The sequence below is a fragment of the Marmota monax genome, unplaced genomic scaffold (assembly GCF_021218885.2).
Source record: "Marmota monax isolate L192 unplaced genomic scaffold, Marmota_monax_Labrador192_F-V1.1 WCK01_AAM20220418_F8-fsc00004, whole genome shotgun sequence".
NCBI lineage: Eukaryota > Metazoa > Chordata > Mammalia > Rodentia > Sciuridae > Marmota > Marmota monax.
In genome coordinates this window covers 13,298,555-13,315,095 of record NW_026692881.1, presented here as the reverse complement: position 1 = coordinate 13,315,095, position 16,541 = coordinate 13,298,555, and the positions used below count along the sequence as shown (strand labels likewise).

Here is a 16,541-nt window from a genome sequence, read left to right as displayed (position 1 = left end):
CCCTACTTTGGGGCCGACGTGGTGGTTGACTTTTCCCCACTGGATCCTCTTTTATAACTTCCTGCGTTATTCCCTTCAGCTTGAATTTGCTCGACATTCAGAGCCTTTTCCTATGCGGTAATAATTGGGGTTCTTGTGGGGTGGAACACGCCCACTAGTTCTTTCTTCTGTTCCCATTCAGTGGTGTCCTGTGTTCTGTAGATTCTGGCTGTGACTCAGTCACTGACACAGAGCCTGAGGACGAGAAGGTCCTTCCCTACTTGAAGCAGCAGAACTTGCCAACGGAGACTTCACCTGGGAACCTGATGGTGGTGCAGCCGGACCGCATTCGCTGTGGGGTAAGCACTCCTGGGGGTCTGGGAGATCCATGTCAGAATGTGGGCTTTTCAAATGGATGCTTTTGTTATGGTAAAGGGAGGGGGTCTCATGTTGCACCTCAGTATAATCTCAGCCTTCCCTTGGGATTTCCCTTGGGACCCCCATGACCTAGGCTTTGGACACATCTTGTCCTGTAAGTCAATGAGGAATGTATGTATCATTCATGTAAAACTTCCATTTTATGGGTCATTTACATAGAACATGCAGGACACCAGTAAATATGAATTCTTTCAGATATTGTGCTGTCCTTGGAGTTAGAGGCCTGTGTCTGTTCCTGCTGGTCTGGCACTGGACCAGGAGGTGAGGCGTGCTGAGAGCTTGCTTTTTTTGTCACCTGGCCACTGGTCTGGCCCAATAGACTGCCTTAAAGCTTGATGGATGAAACTCAATAGCCAATACAGCTTAATAAAAAGGTGGATGAATGCCTTAGTATCTTGTGATTGGCACTTTCAGTACAGAGAATATATTAACAGGTGACTCAACTGTGACGGCCTAACAGATGAGGCACTCCATTCATCAACAGATGAGCAATGAACATGGTAGTGATAGTTTTCATTATCTTTCTATTCTTGATGGAAAATATATAGCTTTCTTTTTTTCTTTTTTTGCAGTGCTGGGAATCAAATGCAGGGCAGGCCTTGTGCATGCTGGGCCAGCACTCCACCTCTGAGCCACTCCCAAGTCCCCAAAATGTGTAGCATTTATGACAGTTTGGGGCAGTGAAATGCATTCTTCTTGGTTACTAGCTCATAGTTAAGCTTGCCACTGTGGTCTCCTTGAGATGACAGGGTGTGAGAGTCTTGGTGATAGAATACATGGGCACCAGCTTCCTTGCACTTGGAAGTGGGTTTCTGTGCAGCCATAGCCCCGAGACAGTGGGCCAGGGTTCCTTCTGTGGGGTTGCAATCTGCTCCTTCGGACTCGGTTGGGTGTTTGACTCATAGACATGTTTGGTTTGAACTTCACAGTGTTTTTAAAATTAGCCATAATAATCTGTGCTTCAAGCTTCCTTTGAATCAGAAGCGGGTAATATTAGTCCTGCGGTGACCAGCTGGGGCTGAGCAGCCTTTGCGTGGGATGTGCATCCTCTGGCTGGTGCCTACCACTTCCTATTCATTATACTAACTTCACTCCCTTCCCCTACTGACTGGACCTGGCTGGGCATTTTAGTTTCAGTTTCCCATACTGCTTCCTGACGTCAGAGGGTCATGGGGAAGGGTGCATGTGGGTGCCTGTGTGTGTCTGGAACTCAAGCACGTTTCCCTTCCCTTGCCTCTCTGATTTTCTGGGTTCTCATTGCTTTTCCCATCTGGGCTGCCTATGATCTCGGGACTCTATTTGTTGCATTCTCTAGGTCTCTGGGTCCACGGGTGGCTGGGTCTTGACTATCAACAGGACGGACACACATTATCTTTGGCTTCTTACTTCTGTGGGGTAAGGTGCATGTAGGACAGGGCTCAGCCTGCAGCAGGAGTAACCACAACCACAGTGTGTGTGTGTGTGTGTGTGTGTGTGTGTGCGCGTGCTTAGCCTTCACACCTAGAATTTGCCCCTTCCTCCATCTGCTCTGAAATCCAAGCTTGCTGTACTTTTCTTGTGGCCCTTGTCAGGAAGGTCTATGTGAGGACCTTATGGCAGGACCTTAGAATGAACATTTGGATTAGCTGTGACCAGAAATTTCTTTTTCCCCCTGTTATTTTGGAGCCTAATCTTACCAGATCAGTCTGAAGTGAGCATTTTCCAGTTTAACCAGCACAGTTAAAAAAAAAAAAATACAGCTTGAGTATCCCCTAATCTGAAATGTTGGGGATAGAAATATCTTGTATTTCAAATTTTTTTTGGATTTTGGATTATCTGTAGATACATAGTAAAATATGTTGAGGAAGGGAACCAAGTCTAAATATAAAATCCATTTATTTCATTCATTATGAACATTCATTGGACATCACATGGACATTCATTCATCATGTGTATACACATAGGCTGAAGGTAATTTTATATAATACTTTCAGTGTAGCTGTGTTTAGGCTGCAACCTGTCATGTGAAGTCAGGCGAGGAATTTTCAACTTGTGGCCCCATGTTGGTGCTCCAAAAACTTTCAGATTTTGGAGCATTTCATATTTCGGATTTTTTGTATTAGGGATTCTCAACCCTTAATTCCTTTTGGCAGACTCAGTGTGAGATATTTTTTTCATTTGTCCTTTTTAGTTACACATGGTAGTAGAATGTATTTTGATAGATCATACATGCATGGAGTATGACTTCCCATTCTTGTGGTTGTACATGGTGTGGGGTTTCACTGGTTGTGTATTCATATATAAACATAGGAAATTAATGTCCGATTCATTCTACTCCCTTTCCCCTTCCCATCTCCCCTCCCTTCCCTTCATCCCCCCACCCCAATCTGGTGAACTGCTACTCCTCCCTCCCCCCAGCCTATTCTGAGTCAGAATCAGTGTGAGATCTTACAACAAAGTTAAAAAGAGCTGTTTAAGTTGCTTGATACCTTGGAAAAATTACTGCCCCCCATCCCCTGCCACCCGCCAATGAGTTATTTTTGGCCCTCTAGGAACAGCATGAGGAGCAGAGCCCTGTCCAGGCCAGGGCCTCTCACTCCTCAAGGTGCAGAGGAGTCACCTGAGCATCTTGTTAAAATGCAGACTCTTGGTCAGTGGTCCAGGAGGGACCTGGCAGTCTGCTTTTCTACCTAGCTTCAGGGGTGCCAATGCTGCTGGTCCCTTGGCTGTACTTGGAATAATAAGACTAGTCTAGAACAGCGCTTCTCAAACTACCATGGGGAAGAACTTTCTTTAAAAAAAAAGTCCAATTTTACAATGATGCAGTGATTTTCTAAAAACAATAATAAAAGAATCCTATAAAATGAAATTAAAAGACAATGACGTACAAGCTCCAGTCTTTAAAAATTTATTATTACATTGAACAGACATAAAATAACTCCATAAAATTGCTATAAGGGATTATAAATGTTTACTATTGTCTTTGGCAACTTGTCTTATTGGGGCAGTATCCCAGAGTTCCCTGCCTGGCCCTGGACTGCTGAGCCCATGGTGCTCTGGAGCACCCTCACCAGAGAGAGCTGGGACTCAGGAAGCTAGGGAGACCCTCAGCCCAGCACCCTAAGGAGACCCAGAAGGGAGAGGGGACCATGACCTGTCTCCCATTCCAGGCAGAAACCACTGTCTACGTCATTGTGAGATGTAAGTTGGATGACAAGGTGGCAACAGAAGCAGAATTTTCTCCTGAGGATTCTCCGTCCGTAAGGGTGGAAGCCACTCTGGAGAATGAGTACACAGTGTCTGTGAAGGCTCCTCGTAAGTAGCCCCAAGGTGACAGGTCAACAGTGCTTAACTGTCTTCGGGAATATTATCACTCTCCAGCTTATTTGCCGTTCCAGCACCCACGCGGACACTGGCACTTTGAATAAATAATTTCACATGTTTTTAAAAAGCAGTATTAATTTTAATTTTAATTTGCAGTTTTAATTTGTATTTCCTTGATTACTAATGAAGCTGAACATTTTTCCATGTCCTCTATTTGCAAGCATTTCCTCTTTTGTGAATTGAATCTTTGTGGTTGGTGTATTTTTAGTTTTTTTCTTTCCCCTCAAAACCCCTTCCGGTCTCACCAGCCCAGAGTGGCAGGAACAGTGTCACCTCCCAGGATCCTCCACCTTCTGCAACCACTGGCTTTTGTATCAAGTGCCTCAAACCCAGCTTTTCTTCCTGGTCATTGGCGCACTAGGTCTACAGTAGGAAGTAAAACAGACGAAAATCCTTCCAAATTTAAATCGCATACCCAGTGAGGACATTTGCTCTGACACAGCCCTGCCACTTTGGGCCTACTCCTTTTCCACTTCCATCCTTCCCCCGGTTCCCCTCTCCAGCTGGCCTCTGAGATCTTTCTCCCAACCCTCAATTAGTATTTTCACCATTCGGTGAAGCATCCACTATCTGTATGCTTTTCCCTGGATCCTTGTTCTCCCTGGGCATTTTCACACTAACTTTTCCTCTGTTTAGACCTTTCATCTGGGAACGTTTGTCTGAAGATATATTCTGGGGACTTAGTGGTGTGTGAAACCATTATAAGCTATTATACTGACATGGAAGAAATCGGGAATTTATTGTCCAATGCTGCAAATCCTGTGGAGTTCATGTGTCAGGTAAGGACAGGAAGCCTGAGCTCTCTTGGACGTGTAATTTCTGCTTATGGTTTTTTAGCCTCTTATCTGCTGGGCAGGAGATAGCTGGACATCTTTAAAATCTGACCGCCTTCACTTTTTTTCAGGCCTTTAAAATTGTGCCCTACAACACAGAGACCCTGGATAAACTGCTCACCGAGTCCCTGAAGAACAACATCCCTGCAAGCGGACTGCACCTCTTTGGAATCAACCAGCTGGAAGAAGAAGATATGATGACAAGTAAGTCTACAGTCAGACCCCCGGACCAGCAGCCTGCTGGTTTCAGCATCTAGCAGGTTCTTTCTGCTGATCCCTGCTCTACAGCCCACCCTAGGAGAAGGACTCTTGCTTCCCTGGGTGGCCGAGATTCTTCTCAGTTGCACATCTGAATCAGGTCATGCGTCAGTCACCTAGCCATGGGGATACCTTCTGAGAATTGCAGTCAGATGATTTAATCCTTGTGTGGGGCTTCTAGGGGGCACTCACACAAACCCAGCCAGCATGGCCTGCTCCACACCCAGCCTTTGTGGCTCACATATACCTGTGGGCCAAGATGAGCAGAAAGACTCAAGGATAAATCAGGCACAAGAGAAGATGGTACAAAAAGAAACACAGTAGGCACAACATGTGCGGGGCTGCTGCTGGGGTAACACAGCAGAATATTTTACAGTAATTTTTTAATAAGTATAATCTAAAGTAACAAAAACCGTGGTATAGTGAATACACAAGCCATTTATCATTTGCTGTCATCAAGTGTTATATACTGTGCATAACTGTGCCGTGCTTTTACACAACTGACCATGTAGCAGGTTTGTTCACACCAGCGTCATCACAAACATGGTAATGCCTTGTGCTATGATGTTAGATGGCCATGTGTCACTAGGGGATGGAGTTTTTTAGTGGCATCCTAATCTTACAGGACCTCTGCTGTTGTCATGAGGGACATGACTGCGCTTCACCCCCTTCTAGGAACACATGGTAGTTCCCACTCGCCTTCTGGGTGAAGTTCAAAGCCTCAGCCTGCTAACAAGCCCTTCCCCAGGGCTGCTGCCCTCACCTCTCTCTGCCCGTCCCTTGGCTTCTAGGTCCTGCTCTAAGGATGGGATGACCTTCTGTCACCCGTGTCTTGCCACTCCACTCATGGGAACAGTTTCTTGGTCCCCGCCTTGGTTGCCCCTTGCGTGGCTCGCTTCTCCTCATCTCCCCACAGCAGTTCAGGCGGTGCTTCCCTCTAAGAGGCCTTCTCCAGACGTCCACCTGTTGCACCACCTGCTGCGGGCTCCCCAGCATGCTGGGGCCTCTGTCCTCGAGCTTGCCAGCTGAGTCTGACTTTTCTTTGCTAGGTTCTTAGCTCAGCAATGAGTGGAAATGTTTCCAGGAGGCCAGCTCCTTATAGACCTAAACCAGTGTCTGTCCTGTGAGGGAGGAGCAGGCCTTGTACACTGTGGGACAGTCACACCACTCACACGAGGATGGTGCCCAGTGCTCTGGACAGGATGCCTTTGCAGTTTTCTTGTGGACACCATTCTTCTGTCATACCACGGTGGCCCTGCCCAAATGGAACCAAGTCCCATGGCTTCCCTCTGCCTGCGTCACAGCCTTCCATAGCCTGAGGACCATAGGTTGGAGCTACCTTAACTTCAAAGCCTGGTCCTGAGGGTGTTCTTTCTTGTTACCTCCCCTCACTTTTCTGCTGTGGAATGTTCTTTCATCATGTCTGGTAGATGTTACTACTCTATATGCCTCAACTCAGGGCTCAGGAGAGAATATTTCATGGCCTGACAGTCGGGGAACCTGGGGATGGTTTTAGACCCTTCTTCCCAAGTATCATGACCTGGTGAATAGGAAGCTGGGTTTGCTATTATATCATATATGTATATATACATCTATATAATGGTATATAATATAAATTGTTAGTCCCACAAATCAACTTTAAGGAGAAAAAAGATTTTCCTTCCAACTCCACAACACAATCATATCTACTTTTTTGGTATTCTTATTATGAAATTGGGAATAAGAATTAAAAGGATGGGCTTCTTTCTCTTAGCACAAAACAATAGTTTCAAAGCACTCTGAACTTTGCGGAGAAGGTCAAAATATGATCTTTGCTGCAACTTGTGGTGGATATTTAAGTCCCTAGAAATCATCATCTTGTAGGGCTGGGGTGGAGTTCAGCAGTACAGCCCTTGCCAAGTTTGCATGAGGCCCTGGGTACCATCCCTAGCACTGCAAAGAACGAAATCAGCACCTTCTGAATTGGTACTATTTCTAAGTTTTTCCAATATTTTTGGAGCAAGAAGGTAGGCTATTAATTATTGGTATGCTAATTAATTAAAATTTTATTTTTCTCTGTCATATGAATACATGATCTTCAGGGGTACCCCAAAGGAAGCATGTCAGATGATATGCCAATCAACTAGTAAGTAATAATTCAGTGTCTACTGGGTGTCATGCTAGACTTGGCAGCTTCATCTCCTGTGCCTTCATTGTTATCTGTCAATTAAGTTCTCCTTGACCCTTTTTTCAGATCAGAGGGACGAAGAGCTGCCCACCTTGTTGCATTTTGCTGCAAAGTATGGGCTGAAGAACCTGACCGCCTTGCTGCTCACATGCCCAGGAGCCGTGCAGGCATACAGTGTGGCCAACAAGCATGGCCACTACCCCAATACCATCGCTGAGAAGCATGGCTTCAGGGACCTGCGGCAGTTCATCGATGAGTATGTGGTAAGATCAAGGCGAGGGGACCCCAAGATTGGAAGTGCATCATGTGGCTATGTCTTCCTCTTTACAAAGATACAGACAGATTCCATCCCTGGAATGTCCTTTGGGCCTCTTCTGGCTGTGGGCAGTATGGGGGGTGGACTTGAAATGAGCCCTGAAGTCACATGGGTCCAAATTCCTATATACACTTGGTAGACATGTGACTTCATGGACAGAAGGGAGATCATAACAGTTCTACTCATAGAGTTGTTTTGAGGATAAAATGAAATAATGCAAGCTCTGAGAAGCACCCTCAAAGAATTTAGAGAAGCATTTATAGGGTGGATTGGCTAAAGATTGTTGCTGATTCTCTTCATCACCTACCTACCTCCCCACCTACCTCCAGATCTTCCCAATTACCTGGTCCAGCTTCAGCCCCAGGTGAACTGTGTTAGGATTAATTAGCAGATACCACAAAAAGGTTCAGCACCTGAGGCGGGCAGTGAGGTTCTGACTCTCTGCCTGGATCTGAACTTAAGACAGGCAGATGCACCCAGTTTATCTGCTCATCTGGTTTTGGGACCCCTTTCCTCCTTGATCATTGGCTTCTGTGTCTTTCCCTGAGTCTGATCTCACCCCTTGCCTACATTTTTCCTGCGCGCAATATTGCCACTATTGTCCTGGAGGCAGTTGCTCTTCCTGACTCCACTCATTCCTGCTTTACCGTCTCCTTCACAGACCCTCAGAGGGCACCCAAGAATGGCTCAGTCTTTCACATGGGGCTGTGACCCCCAAGAGAAGCCATGAACACTGACTGTCCAGGCTGGCTGTCTACCTCCAGAAGGGAGTGAGCCTGACAGCTTTCCAGACTCTTAACTCTGCTCCGTATTGGAAAATCTATAAGGCAGGGACCCACCAAGGCACACGGAGGGGCCTTCCTCAGCATTTTTGAATGAACAGAATGGTATAAATCCTGATTTTGGGTCTCACTGACATAAATGGATCTAAGAGGCCCTTGTAGTCTCAGAATATTTCATTTCACTTTCTTGTCAGTTATTTTTACTAAGGACATATGGTATTCATGGTAGTAATATTTATTGAGTTTATTTAATTGGCAAATGCATTATCTCGTTTAATCCTCATCACAATCCTTTGAAGTTGACAGCATTGTGATCCCTGGTTTGTGAATGAGAAAAAAGACCTAGAAAGGCAAAGTGGTTGTGCCTGGAGCCATGCACATGGAAAGTGTGGAGATGGGATTGGAACCTAGTTTGATCCTAAAGCCAGGGCTTATTATCATGCTTTATATAACAGGGAAGTTTATTGACTTATTTATTTCTGCAGTACTGGGGATTGAACCTAGGACCTCAAGCATGCTAAGCAAGCTACACCCCTGAGCTACACCCTTGTCCCACACAGGGAAGTTTAAATATGCACTTTTAGTGTGCATTGAAGTTAATCTGGTTCACATTTCTTGAATCATCTTTGCTATGTCGTCACCTTCCACCAATGTGTCTTCAACCTTGCTGCCAAAAGGTTATCCCCGCATGTTGCTTATGGCCCCTAAAAATCAACCCACCTTTTTTCCCCACCACCTCAAAATCAAATGCCCAACCTGGAATCTCCAATACTGTGTAGCTGTCACCAGTCCACTCAGTCCTACCAGGAAACCAATGCAAAGAATCAGTGAAAGAGCAACTTTCTTGGGCAGTGATGATGAAAATGAGGATTTTCTGTGGGTGGAAATAAGGATTGTGACACACCTAAGTTTCTTACCAGAAAAGATTGTTGCAGCGGTTTCAGAGAAGTGGGCTCTCTAGCTTCACAACCACCTAGAGGCAGAATGACTGCGAGCATCTTTACTGACTCCAGGGCTCTTCCACTAGGACCAGCTCTCTCCTTGGGCATACAACATGAAGCTCTGGAAACCACCAGGCACCTTGAAGAAGCCTGCCAGAAGGGATGGGGTCTGAGGGAGTCACTCTGGGACCCAGAAGCAAGGCTCAGTTGGGCCAGCTTGCATTTCTCTGTGGCCTCTTGTGTCATTTGCTCCCTATTGAGAAACCACTAGGATGAAGTAGAAAGGTCAGAATCCAGGACTGTAACCCCTAAAGTAAAGCACCACGATTTTTCTGAGCTTTGTTTGTAAACTAGGAAATAATAACTTTCTCAAGCAGCGTGGAAAGAATAGCCTGCATCTAGTTATACAACCAGCATCGCACTGACCCATGAGAGGTGCTCATGAGAAAGTAATTTCTTATTTGTATCCTCTAGCTGTTGAATATTTAATCAGTGTCTCTTAAGAGCATAACCTTGATTAGTGTTAGGGGAAGATATGATGATTAAAGCAAAGAACACAATGTAAGGAAAGAAAAAATAACGCCTAAAGCTTGGCCCCAGGGAGAACACAGGTTCCCCAGGCAAATGCAATCCTGACTCCTGCGAATGCCTGCTTCAGGCCCCCTGGGGACCGAAATGCGCCTGGCTCAGTGTCATTGTGCCTGTGGGCCCGTCTTCTCTTGCAGGAGACTGTAGACATGCTGAAGAGTCATATCAAAGAGGAGCTGATGCACGGGGAGGAGGCCGAGGCTGACGCCGTGTACGAGTCCATGGCCCACCTGTCCACAGACCTGCTCATGAAATGCTCCCTCAACCCCGGCTGTGACGAAGAGCTGTATGAGTCCATGGCTGCCTTCGCCCCTGCGGCCACTGAAGACCTCTGTAAGTAGCCCGGCCAGTTCTGGTTGCATGTTTCTGCTGAGAAATGACTTTCTTCATTCTGGTCTGTTTGGGGAAGTCCCTGCTTACCCCTGCCCCACTCAGACAAATGAAGATCCTGTGTTCGTTTTAGGCCTGCAGTCATGTGCTGTGGCACGTAGAACCTTTCCCCACACTTCCCCTGTTGTGGCTGCTGTGAGGGTTTGCCTGGAAGTCACAACTCACAAAGGCATTGTCTTGTGATCCGAGAAGCTCCAGTCCCCCTGCCTGGTCCAACAGCCCCCTTTTTTTTTTAATTGTGTTGGACACAATACCTTTATTTTATTTATTTATTTTTATGTGGTGCTGAGGATCAAACCCGGTGCCTCGCACATGCTAGGCGAACGCTTTACCACTGAGCCACAACCCCAGCCCTGCAACAGCCTCTTTTTATAACTAACATTTCGTAAAGCCCCCTTTGCTACCCTGCATGACATTCATGTATAATATAGCGTACCTACACATGAAACCCTGAGACACTCAGTGTCCTGCCCTATTTGAAATGTTAAATAGAAATTAAGGGAGAGGACATGGCCAGGCATGCCTGCCCATGAAGACACTTGAAACAGTTCCAGGTAGACACCTGTCAATGTCATGGCCTCAGATGGAGATTGACACGCATCCAATATCTTGCTGACTCAAAGGCTACGAGGAATGTTGACATCAATGCCTGGATTTTCTGAAATTGTGAACTTCTCTTCACAATTTCCTAATAAATGAGTTCCTGGAAAATTCAGAGCATGCAAAAATAAAAGGTATTTACATATGAAAGAGTTAGGTTCTAGGCTCAGAAAATAAGCAGGTTTTTTTTTTTTTTTTTTTTTTTTTTTTTTTTTTTTTTTTTGCGGGGGGATAACCTGATTTTACTGTGTTAATACACAGTAAACTTATTTCTAAAATATCATGCTGCAGGACGTGATTTTTTTTCTTATAAATTTCTTAACTAATTTTGACCATTTGGGAGTAAGTATGTTGTTTTTATTTTATTTTTCCACTTTCAAAAGTAATAACATTTTTACAAACACTTGAAATAAAATAGAAATGTACAACTGAGTTGATAAAAGTCTATATGACCCCCCCCCAGTCAATGTAGCATTAATAATAGTTTGGTATTACATCTTTTCCTTATATTTGTTGATATTAAATTTAAAATTTTGCACACACACACGTATATGTGTGTGTATATATATATATGTACACAGATATGCACAAATGTACACATATGTATAAATATGTATTATAAGCTTTTTTTAACTTATATATGTGTAATGGGATAACGAAAGTCATGGGGGACACCAACACTTCATTTTGCAAGGCTGTCCCACACATTGCAGGGTGTCTGGCTTCCTTGCCCCTTCTATTGAATGCCCTTGGTGTCCCTAGTCTTGGTGACAACCCTAAATACTCTTCTAGATCTTCAAAATGCCCCCTAGGGGGCAGTGTGCCACCCTTGAGAATTGCTGATCTAATTAGCATCGGATTGCAATGCATGTACTGGTTGGTGGTGAAGCAGGAGAACCACACAACAGGCCGTCTAAGAGGATTCTTAATGTCTTTACCATCATTTGCTATCAAGTGCTAAGCACTGTCCAAGACTTAGCCCTCCTTTCCTCTGAGTCTAATTAGTAGATTCAGGAAACATGACACAGACCAGGGATGTAGCCAGTGGTAGAACACTTTCCTAGCATGCGTGACACCCTGGATTTAATTCCCAGCACTGTGGGGAAAAAGAGAGAGAAAGAAAGAAAGAAAGATAAAGACAGATACCCAGAAATGTATCAGCTTTATGGGCAGAGGACTTTCTGGATTGGGCTAGCTTGGATGTTGTCACCCTTCCAGGGACTGCAAGGAGGCAGTTCTAAGTTTCTCATGCACAAACTCCCGTAAAGCAGGCACCATGAATGTGCCTTGGAGCAATAGGCATAGGTTCGTTGGGGACTTGGGGTGTCCCTGACACCAGCAAAGTCTTTGACTCTGACCCCAGCACCTGCAAGATGTGGGCCAGTGATTGTTAGGCCTTTGCCATTGAGATCAGCTGCTTCTCTGGGGTAGAGGGTAGTAGAAGCCCCCTTCCAGCACCTAATTGGGAGAACTGGAAGCACTAGTGTGTGCTTTTCCCAAATAGCTATGGCCTGTCAGGCACATGAGAATGGAAGGCATCATTCCTACCATCCACATCCTTTGTCTCATTGAATCCTTAAAGCATCCAGACAGGGCCACTTCATTATCTGCACCTTAAAAGTGGGGAAACTGAGGCACTGAGAAGTTAAACAACTTTCCCAAAGTGCCCCAACTGATAAGTGGGAGAGCCTATATTTGAATCCAGGCCTTTCTCTAGGATCATATTTTTTATTCCAGGCTAGAAATTTTCCTCGAACATTGTAAATTTTAGTCCATTTCATTTAAAGAAACCCTTAACCTCTGTACTCATGCTTCCCCTATCTGTACTTCAGACATCAGATAACCAGACAGCCTCTGGCACCCCTGCACTTGCACATCTGTTCGCCTACATACCCAACAAGCATTCTGGAGCATCTGTGTATTCTAGCTCCTTGCCTCTCCTGGGCGCTGGAGATACAAGATGGACCAAGACCAGTCCTTCCCACTGTGGAACAGGGACCCATTCACAAAAGAACACTTGGAGAACCACGGGAACCCCTTGGGAATCCAGAGACTATGCATCATTTCTGCCCTGTCCCCTAGTTATAGGACTGTCCCACAATGAAAAAACTCCCCACTTTCCTGGCACTTTGTGTTGACATAGTCTTAACCCTTGTTATCCCCCTGGATGCTCCAGTACATGGAGCTCCCTACTGTATCACTGGACTCCTGCAGGGAATGCTAAAGGCATCCATCCCATTACTCCTTGTCTGTTGGGCCCTTCACAGTGGAAATTCTGAGGTTCCCCAGCTCTTCCCACAGCAACGTGTGCTGGGCACCTAGGCTGGTTTGTGGCTGATTGGCAATTTGTAAAGTCCCATGGTGCCTGGGGGTGGGGAGATTTGGTCATTGTGGAGCTGGAAGGGGGCTACCAGGAGAGAGGCAGGCTATAGAATGTGGCTCCATTTTGAGCGAGAAATGGAAACCCACCACATTTTTCATTTGCTAGATCATATAATCTCTGAAATTTGGGATTTTAGACATGTTTGGTTTGTTTCTGTCTCTGCAATTATTAGATTTAACCTTGAGAACGGTCCCTTCCCTACTGACTCAGAAGATGCAGCAACTTGGACCTGGGAAGAGTCATTCATTTTACTGGTGTTGACTATCTGAGTGAGAAGGCAGCTTGGTTCCTAAACAAGTAGGATAGAGACCATACTGATAAATCTAAAATGCTTATTGCAGCACTAGCCAGGAAGGCCATAATTCAGTATCTGGCAGCCCTTTGAAGTCCACTGACTGCTTTCATCTCTGTCATCTTATCTGATGGTCCTTAGGCTTGGTGGATAGAATGATCTCCCTTTTCCAGAGCTCCAAGAGTTAGTAATTAATCTAAGTTCCATCAAGGAAGAACTTGGATCAGGAATCTGGGCGTTTGGATGGGGTTGAGGGCTTTCCTGGTGTGCCCTTCTGGGATCTGCATTTGCCAACCCTGGGATAGGCAAATCAGAGGAAGTGTTTTCCAATGTCTAAATAGCCAGGGTTGTCTATCCCCTTCCTGTGTGGCTGTTTGTGATGGTTACCCTAAATGCCGAAAATAAACACATTACAAAATTGGGCTGTGTTCCTTCACTCACTTGCTCATTCATTCACCTGCTTGCTGGACCAGTATTGTGGACCAGTGGCCTTTAGACCAGTTTGCAGAACTACTTTGGAGATGCTCTAACTGTTTTGGAGACAGATCTGTCTCTTTCTGACTTGAGTGGGGGGAAAGAGATGTGATGAGCTCCCCTTTACCAAAGGAGATTCTAAAACAACAACTGAGTAGAAAGATCGACAAGGGAAATTCCCGGTATTGAGTAAAGGGGAACTGGGAGCTGAACCTGAGATTTTATGATCCTGCTCTAGGCTCTCTTTCCCTGAAACTTTTGTGTATACACACACACATACACACACACACACACACTCACACACACATACACACACACACACACACACACACACACACACCCCTCGCAGTCTTTAGTTTAGATATGCTGCCACCAGGTGGCAACTGCATGTCTTTATTATTAGACCTACTTTGCTGTCAATCCTCTTGAGAATTTTTTGATCAAGACTCCACAGACTTAAATCATCAACTTCCACACTTTACTATGTAAGAAATAAATGTCTTTACGGATAAGCTTATGGAAACACTGATTAAAAATCAAACTAAGCATGTCTGTAGGTGTTTTCACTATCTCCTAATCTTTTCTCCTTTAGTTCTGTTGCCTCTCTCCTTCCCTTCAGAGAATGATGTGATAGTACTGGCGGTCCTTTGATGTTGGTCATTAATTTTATTATGAAAACTTTGCCTAGTGACTAGTCACTTCCCTGAAGCTCTAGGTATGAAGGCCTCAGGAGCTAGTTCTGGGAGGCCCTTGTCAGTCTCCAAGGGAATCACTTGGTGGATTTTGTCTTTGCTTACATATCTCAGAGGCTTGTGCTTCTTCCATAAGAGAAAGGAGCCAAAGAGAAAGGTATAGTGTCTTGTTACTAGAAATTACAGACTCACAAGGGTCTCTCTAATCTAATCTCTAATTTAATAGTCATTCCAGATAGCTATTCTACTTCACAGTAACCTGTTAGAGTTCCTTTGAACTCTAATCCCTTCTTTACCATCTGTGTCAGCTTGAGTTTGTAGATGGCCAGAGCTGCTGTGGCCCTAGCTGAGAACTGGCATCATGTGACCGATCAGTTTGTGTTTTCTTTACTTGAGCTTCCTGATTGCATGCCCGCCCACAACTGGGTTCCCTCCATAATGGAGGGCATGGTTGAGCAGCTCAGCCCTGTAGATCTGAGTGAAGCCAAAGGACAATTCCTAAGCAAAATTACTAAGTTACTTGTTCGCTTCTGCAGCCTGCCTTATCTGCACCCTTTTCCCTCAGGAGCCTCCTTTCCTGCAGCTGCAGAGGCTATCATCCTCTTGCTCTCCCTTTTGGGAAGATTCTGACCCATAGAGACAAGAGATGCTTCAGTGCAGTGGTGCTGGAGGGGGCCCCCATGGTGTTACCAGCTGGGATGGAACACTGCAGAGACAGTGCTGTGAGCACAGTGCACTTTGTAATTTCCTAAGCGTAAGAACTGTGTTGAGATTTACGCACTTAGAAAAGCACTGGATTGATGGTTCTAAAGTTAATAAGTTAATAAGATTGTTGCAGCAGCAGCAGCAGCAGCAACAATCTCCTTCCTCTCTATTTTTACATGCTTGCTTGCGGAGCACTGCATACAAATCCCCTTGGGCTCTGGTTATTCACCTGTTTCTTGGGCTCCTGGCCTCTGTGGGAAGTGTGTCTTGTGACTTTATATCCTCCCCAGGGCTCAATACAATGCCGTGCACAACAGATGTCCAACCAGTTCTTGAATTTGAAGTGCTGGGAAACAAAACGTCATCCCAGACTTCCTGGGAGTCTAAGTGTGAGAGAGTTAGCAGCATTCCAATGCAAAGACTTTGCTTTCTTGACAGGTGGTGGCCAGACATCTGTCAGATGCCCCTTTGTGAGGGATCAGTGGGGGCAGCAGTAACTCTTCCAGCCTCTGCCAGCTGCCTTTGCAGTCATGGCTTTCGTTTTCCTGTGCTGTCCTTCCTGCCTGAATTGCCCTTCTCTTTTCTTAGCTCAGGAAATGCCCAGGTTCCTTCCCAAAGCTCGATGCCTCTGTATGCGTGTCTTCCTTGTTCCTTCACTAGTTTGTTTGCTCAGTCATTCATTCATTCAACAGATATTTATGGAACCCTTTGTGTGTCCGAGTCACTTGGTGCCAGGTGAGGAGCAGTCAATGAACACCTGGCACAGTCCCTGACTTCCAGAACTTGTGTTCTGCTGGGAGACCTGGATACTAAACAAAAACACCATGTAACTAAACGCATCCCTCGAATGGACCCCTGTGTGGCAGAGGGGCTTCGTGCCTGCCCAACAGAGGGACCGCAGAGAGCCCTTGTGCTTCTCCTAACCTTTTCACTCTTAGCCCTTCTTTTTTATCTCCAATGCCAGCCATCACTGCCCAGCGCCTCTGATTTCAGACTGTCATTCTTCTCTGCGCATATGTGTCTGTCTGTCTGTCTCTCCTTCCCATCACTTCTCCATTAGGGCATGAAAAAGTTGGGCTTCCTTATTGACGTGGTCAGTCAAACCATTTGGTGCAAACGAAACTGAGCTGGTTTCAGGTTATCTTCAGATGTTTTACCGTGGGATTCCTGCTCTGAGCCTCTTTTCTTGGCCACACAAGGTGCTTTCTGCAGGGAGAAAAGTCCTTTTGGCTTCCTGTGGGGTTGGAGAGCCTTTCTCCAAGAATAGTCTGTCAGCAACTGACATTTTATTGTATTACATTCTCAGGCTTGATTTTATATTAAATTAACAACATATAATC

At 45.4% G+C, this 16,541-nt stretch overlaps 1 protein-coding gene across 1 annotated transcript in view; it reads left to right on the top strand.

Moving 5' to 3' along the window:
* Pik3ap1 (phosphoinositide-3-kinase adaptor protein 1) overlaps positions 1–16,541 on the top strand; it is a 116,043-nt gene that overhangs the window by 53,017 nt on the left and 46,485 nt on the right. Inside the window, exons 3-8 of the mRNA XM_046450545.2 lie at positions 202–338; positions 3,567–3,711; positions 4,417–4,559; positions 4,685–4,817; positions 7,105–7,301; positions 9,803–9,998. Of these exons, the coding sequence (XP_046306501.1) occupies positions 202–338; positions 3,567–3,711; positions 4,417–4,559; positions 4,685–4,817; positions 7,105–7,301; positions 9,803–9,998 (951 nt within the window). The remainder of the gene's footprint in view (positions 1–201; positions 339–3,566; positions 3,712–4,416; positions 4,560–4,684; positions 4,818–7,104; positions 7,302–9,802; positions 9,999–16,541) is intronic.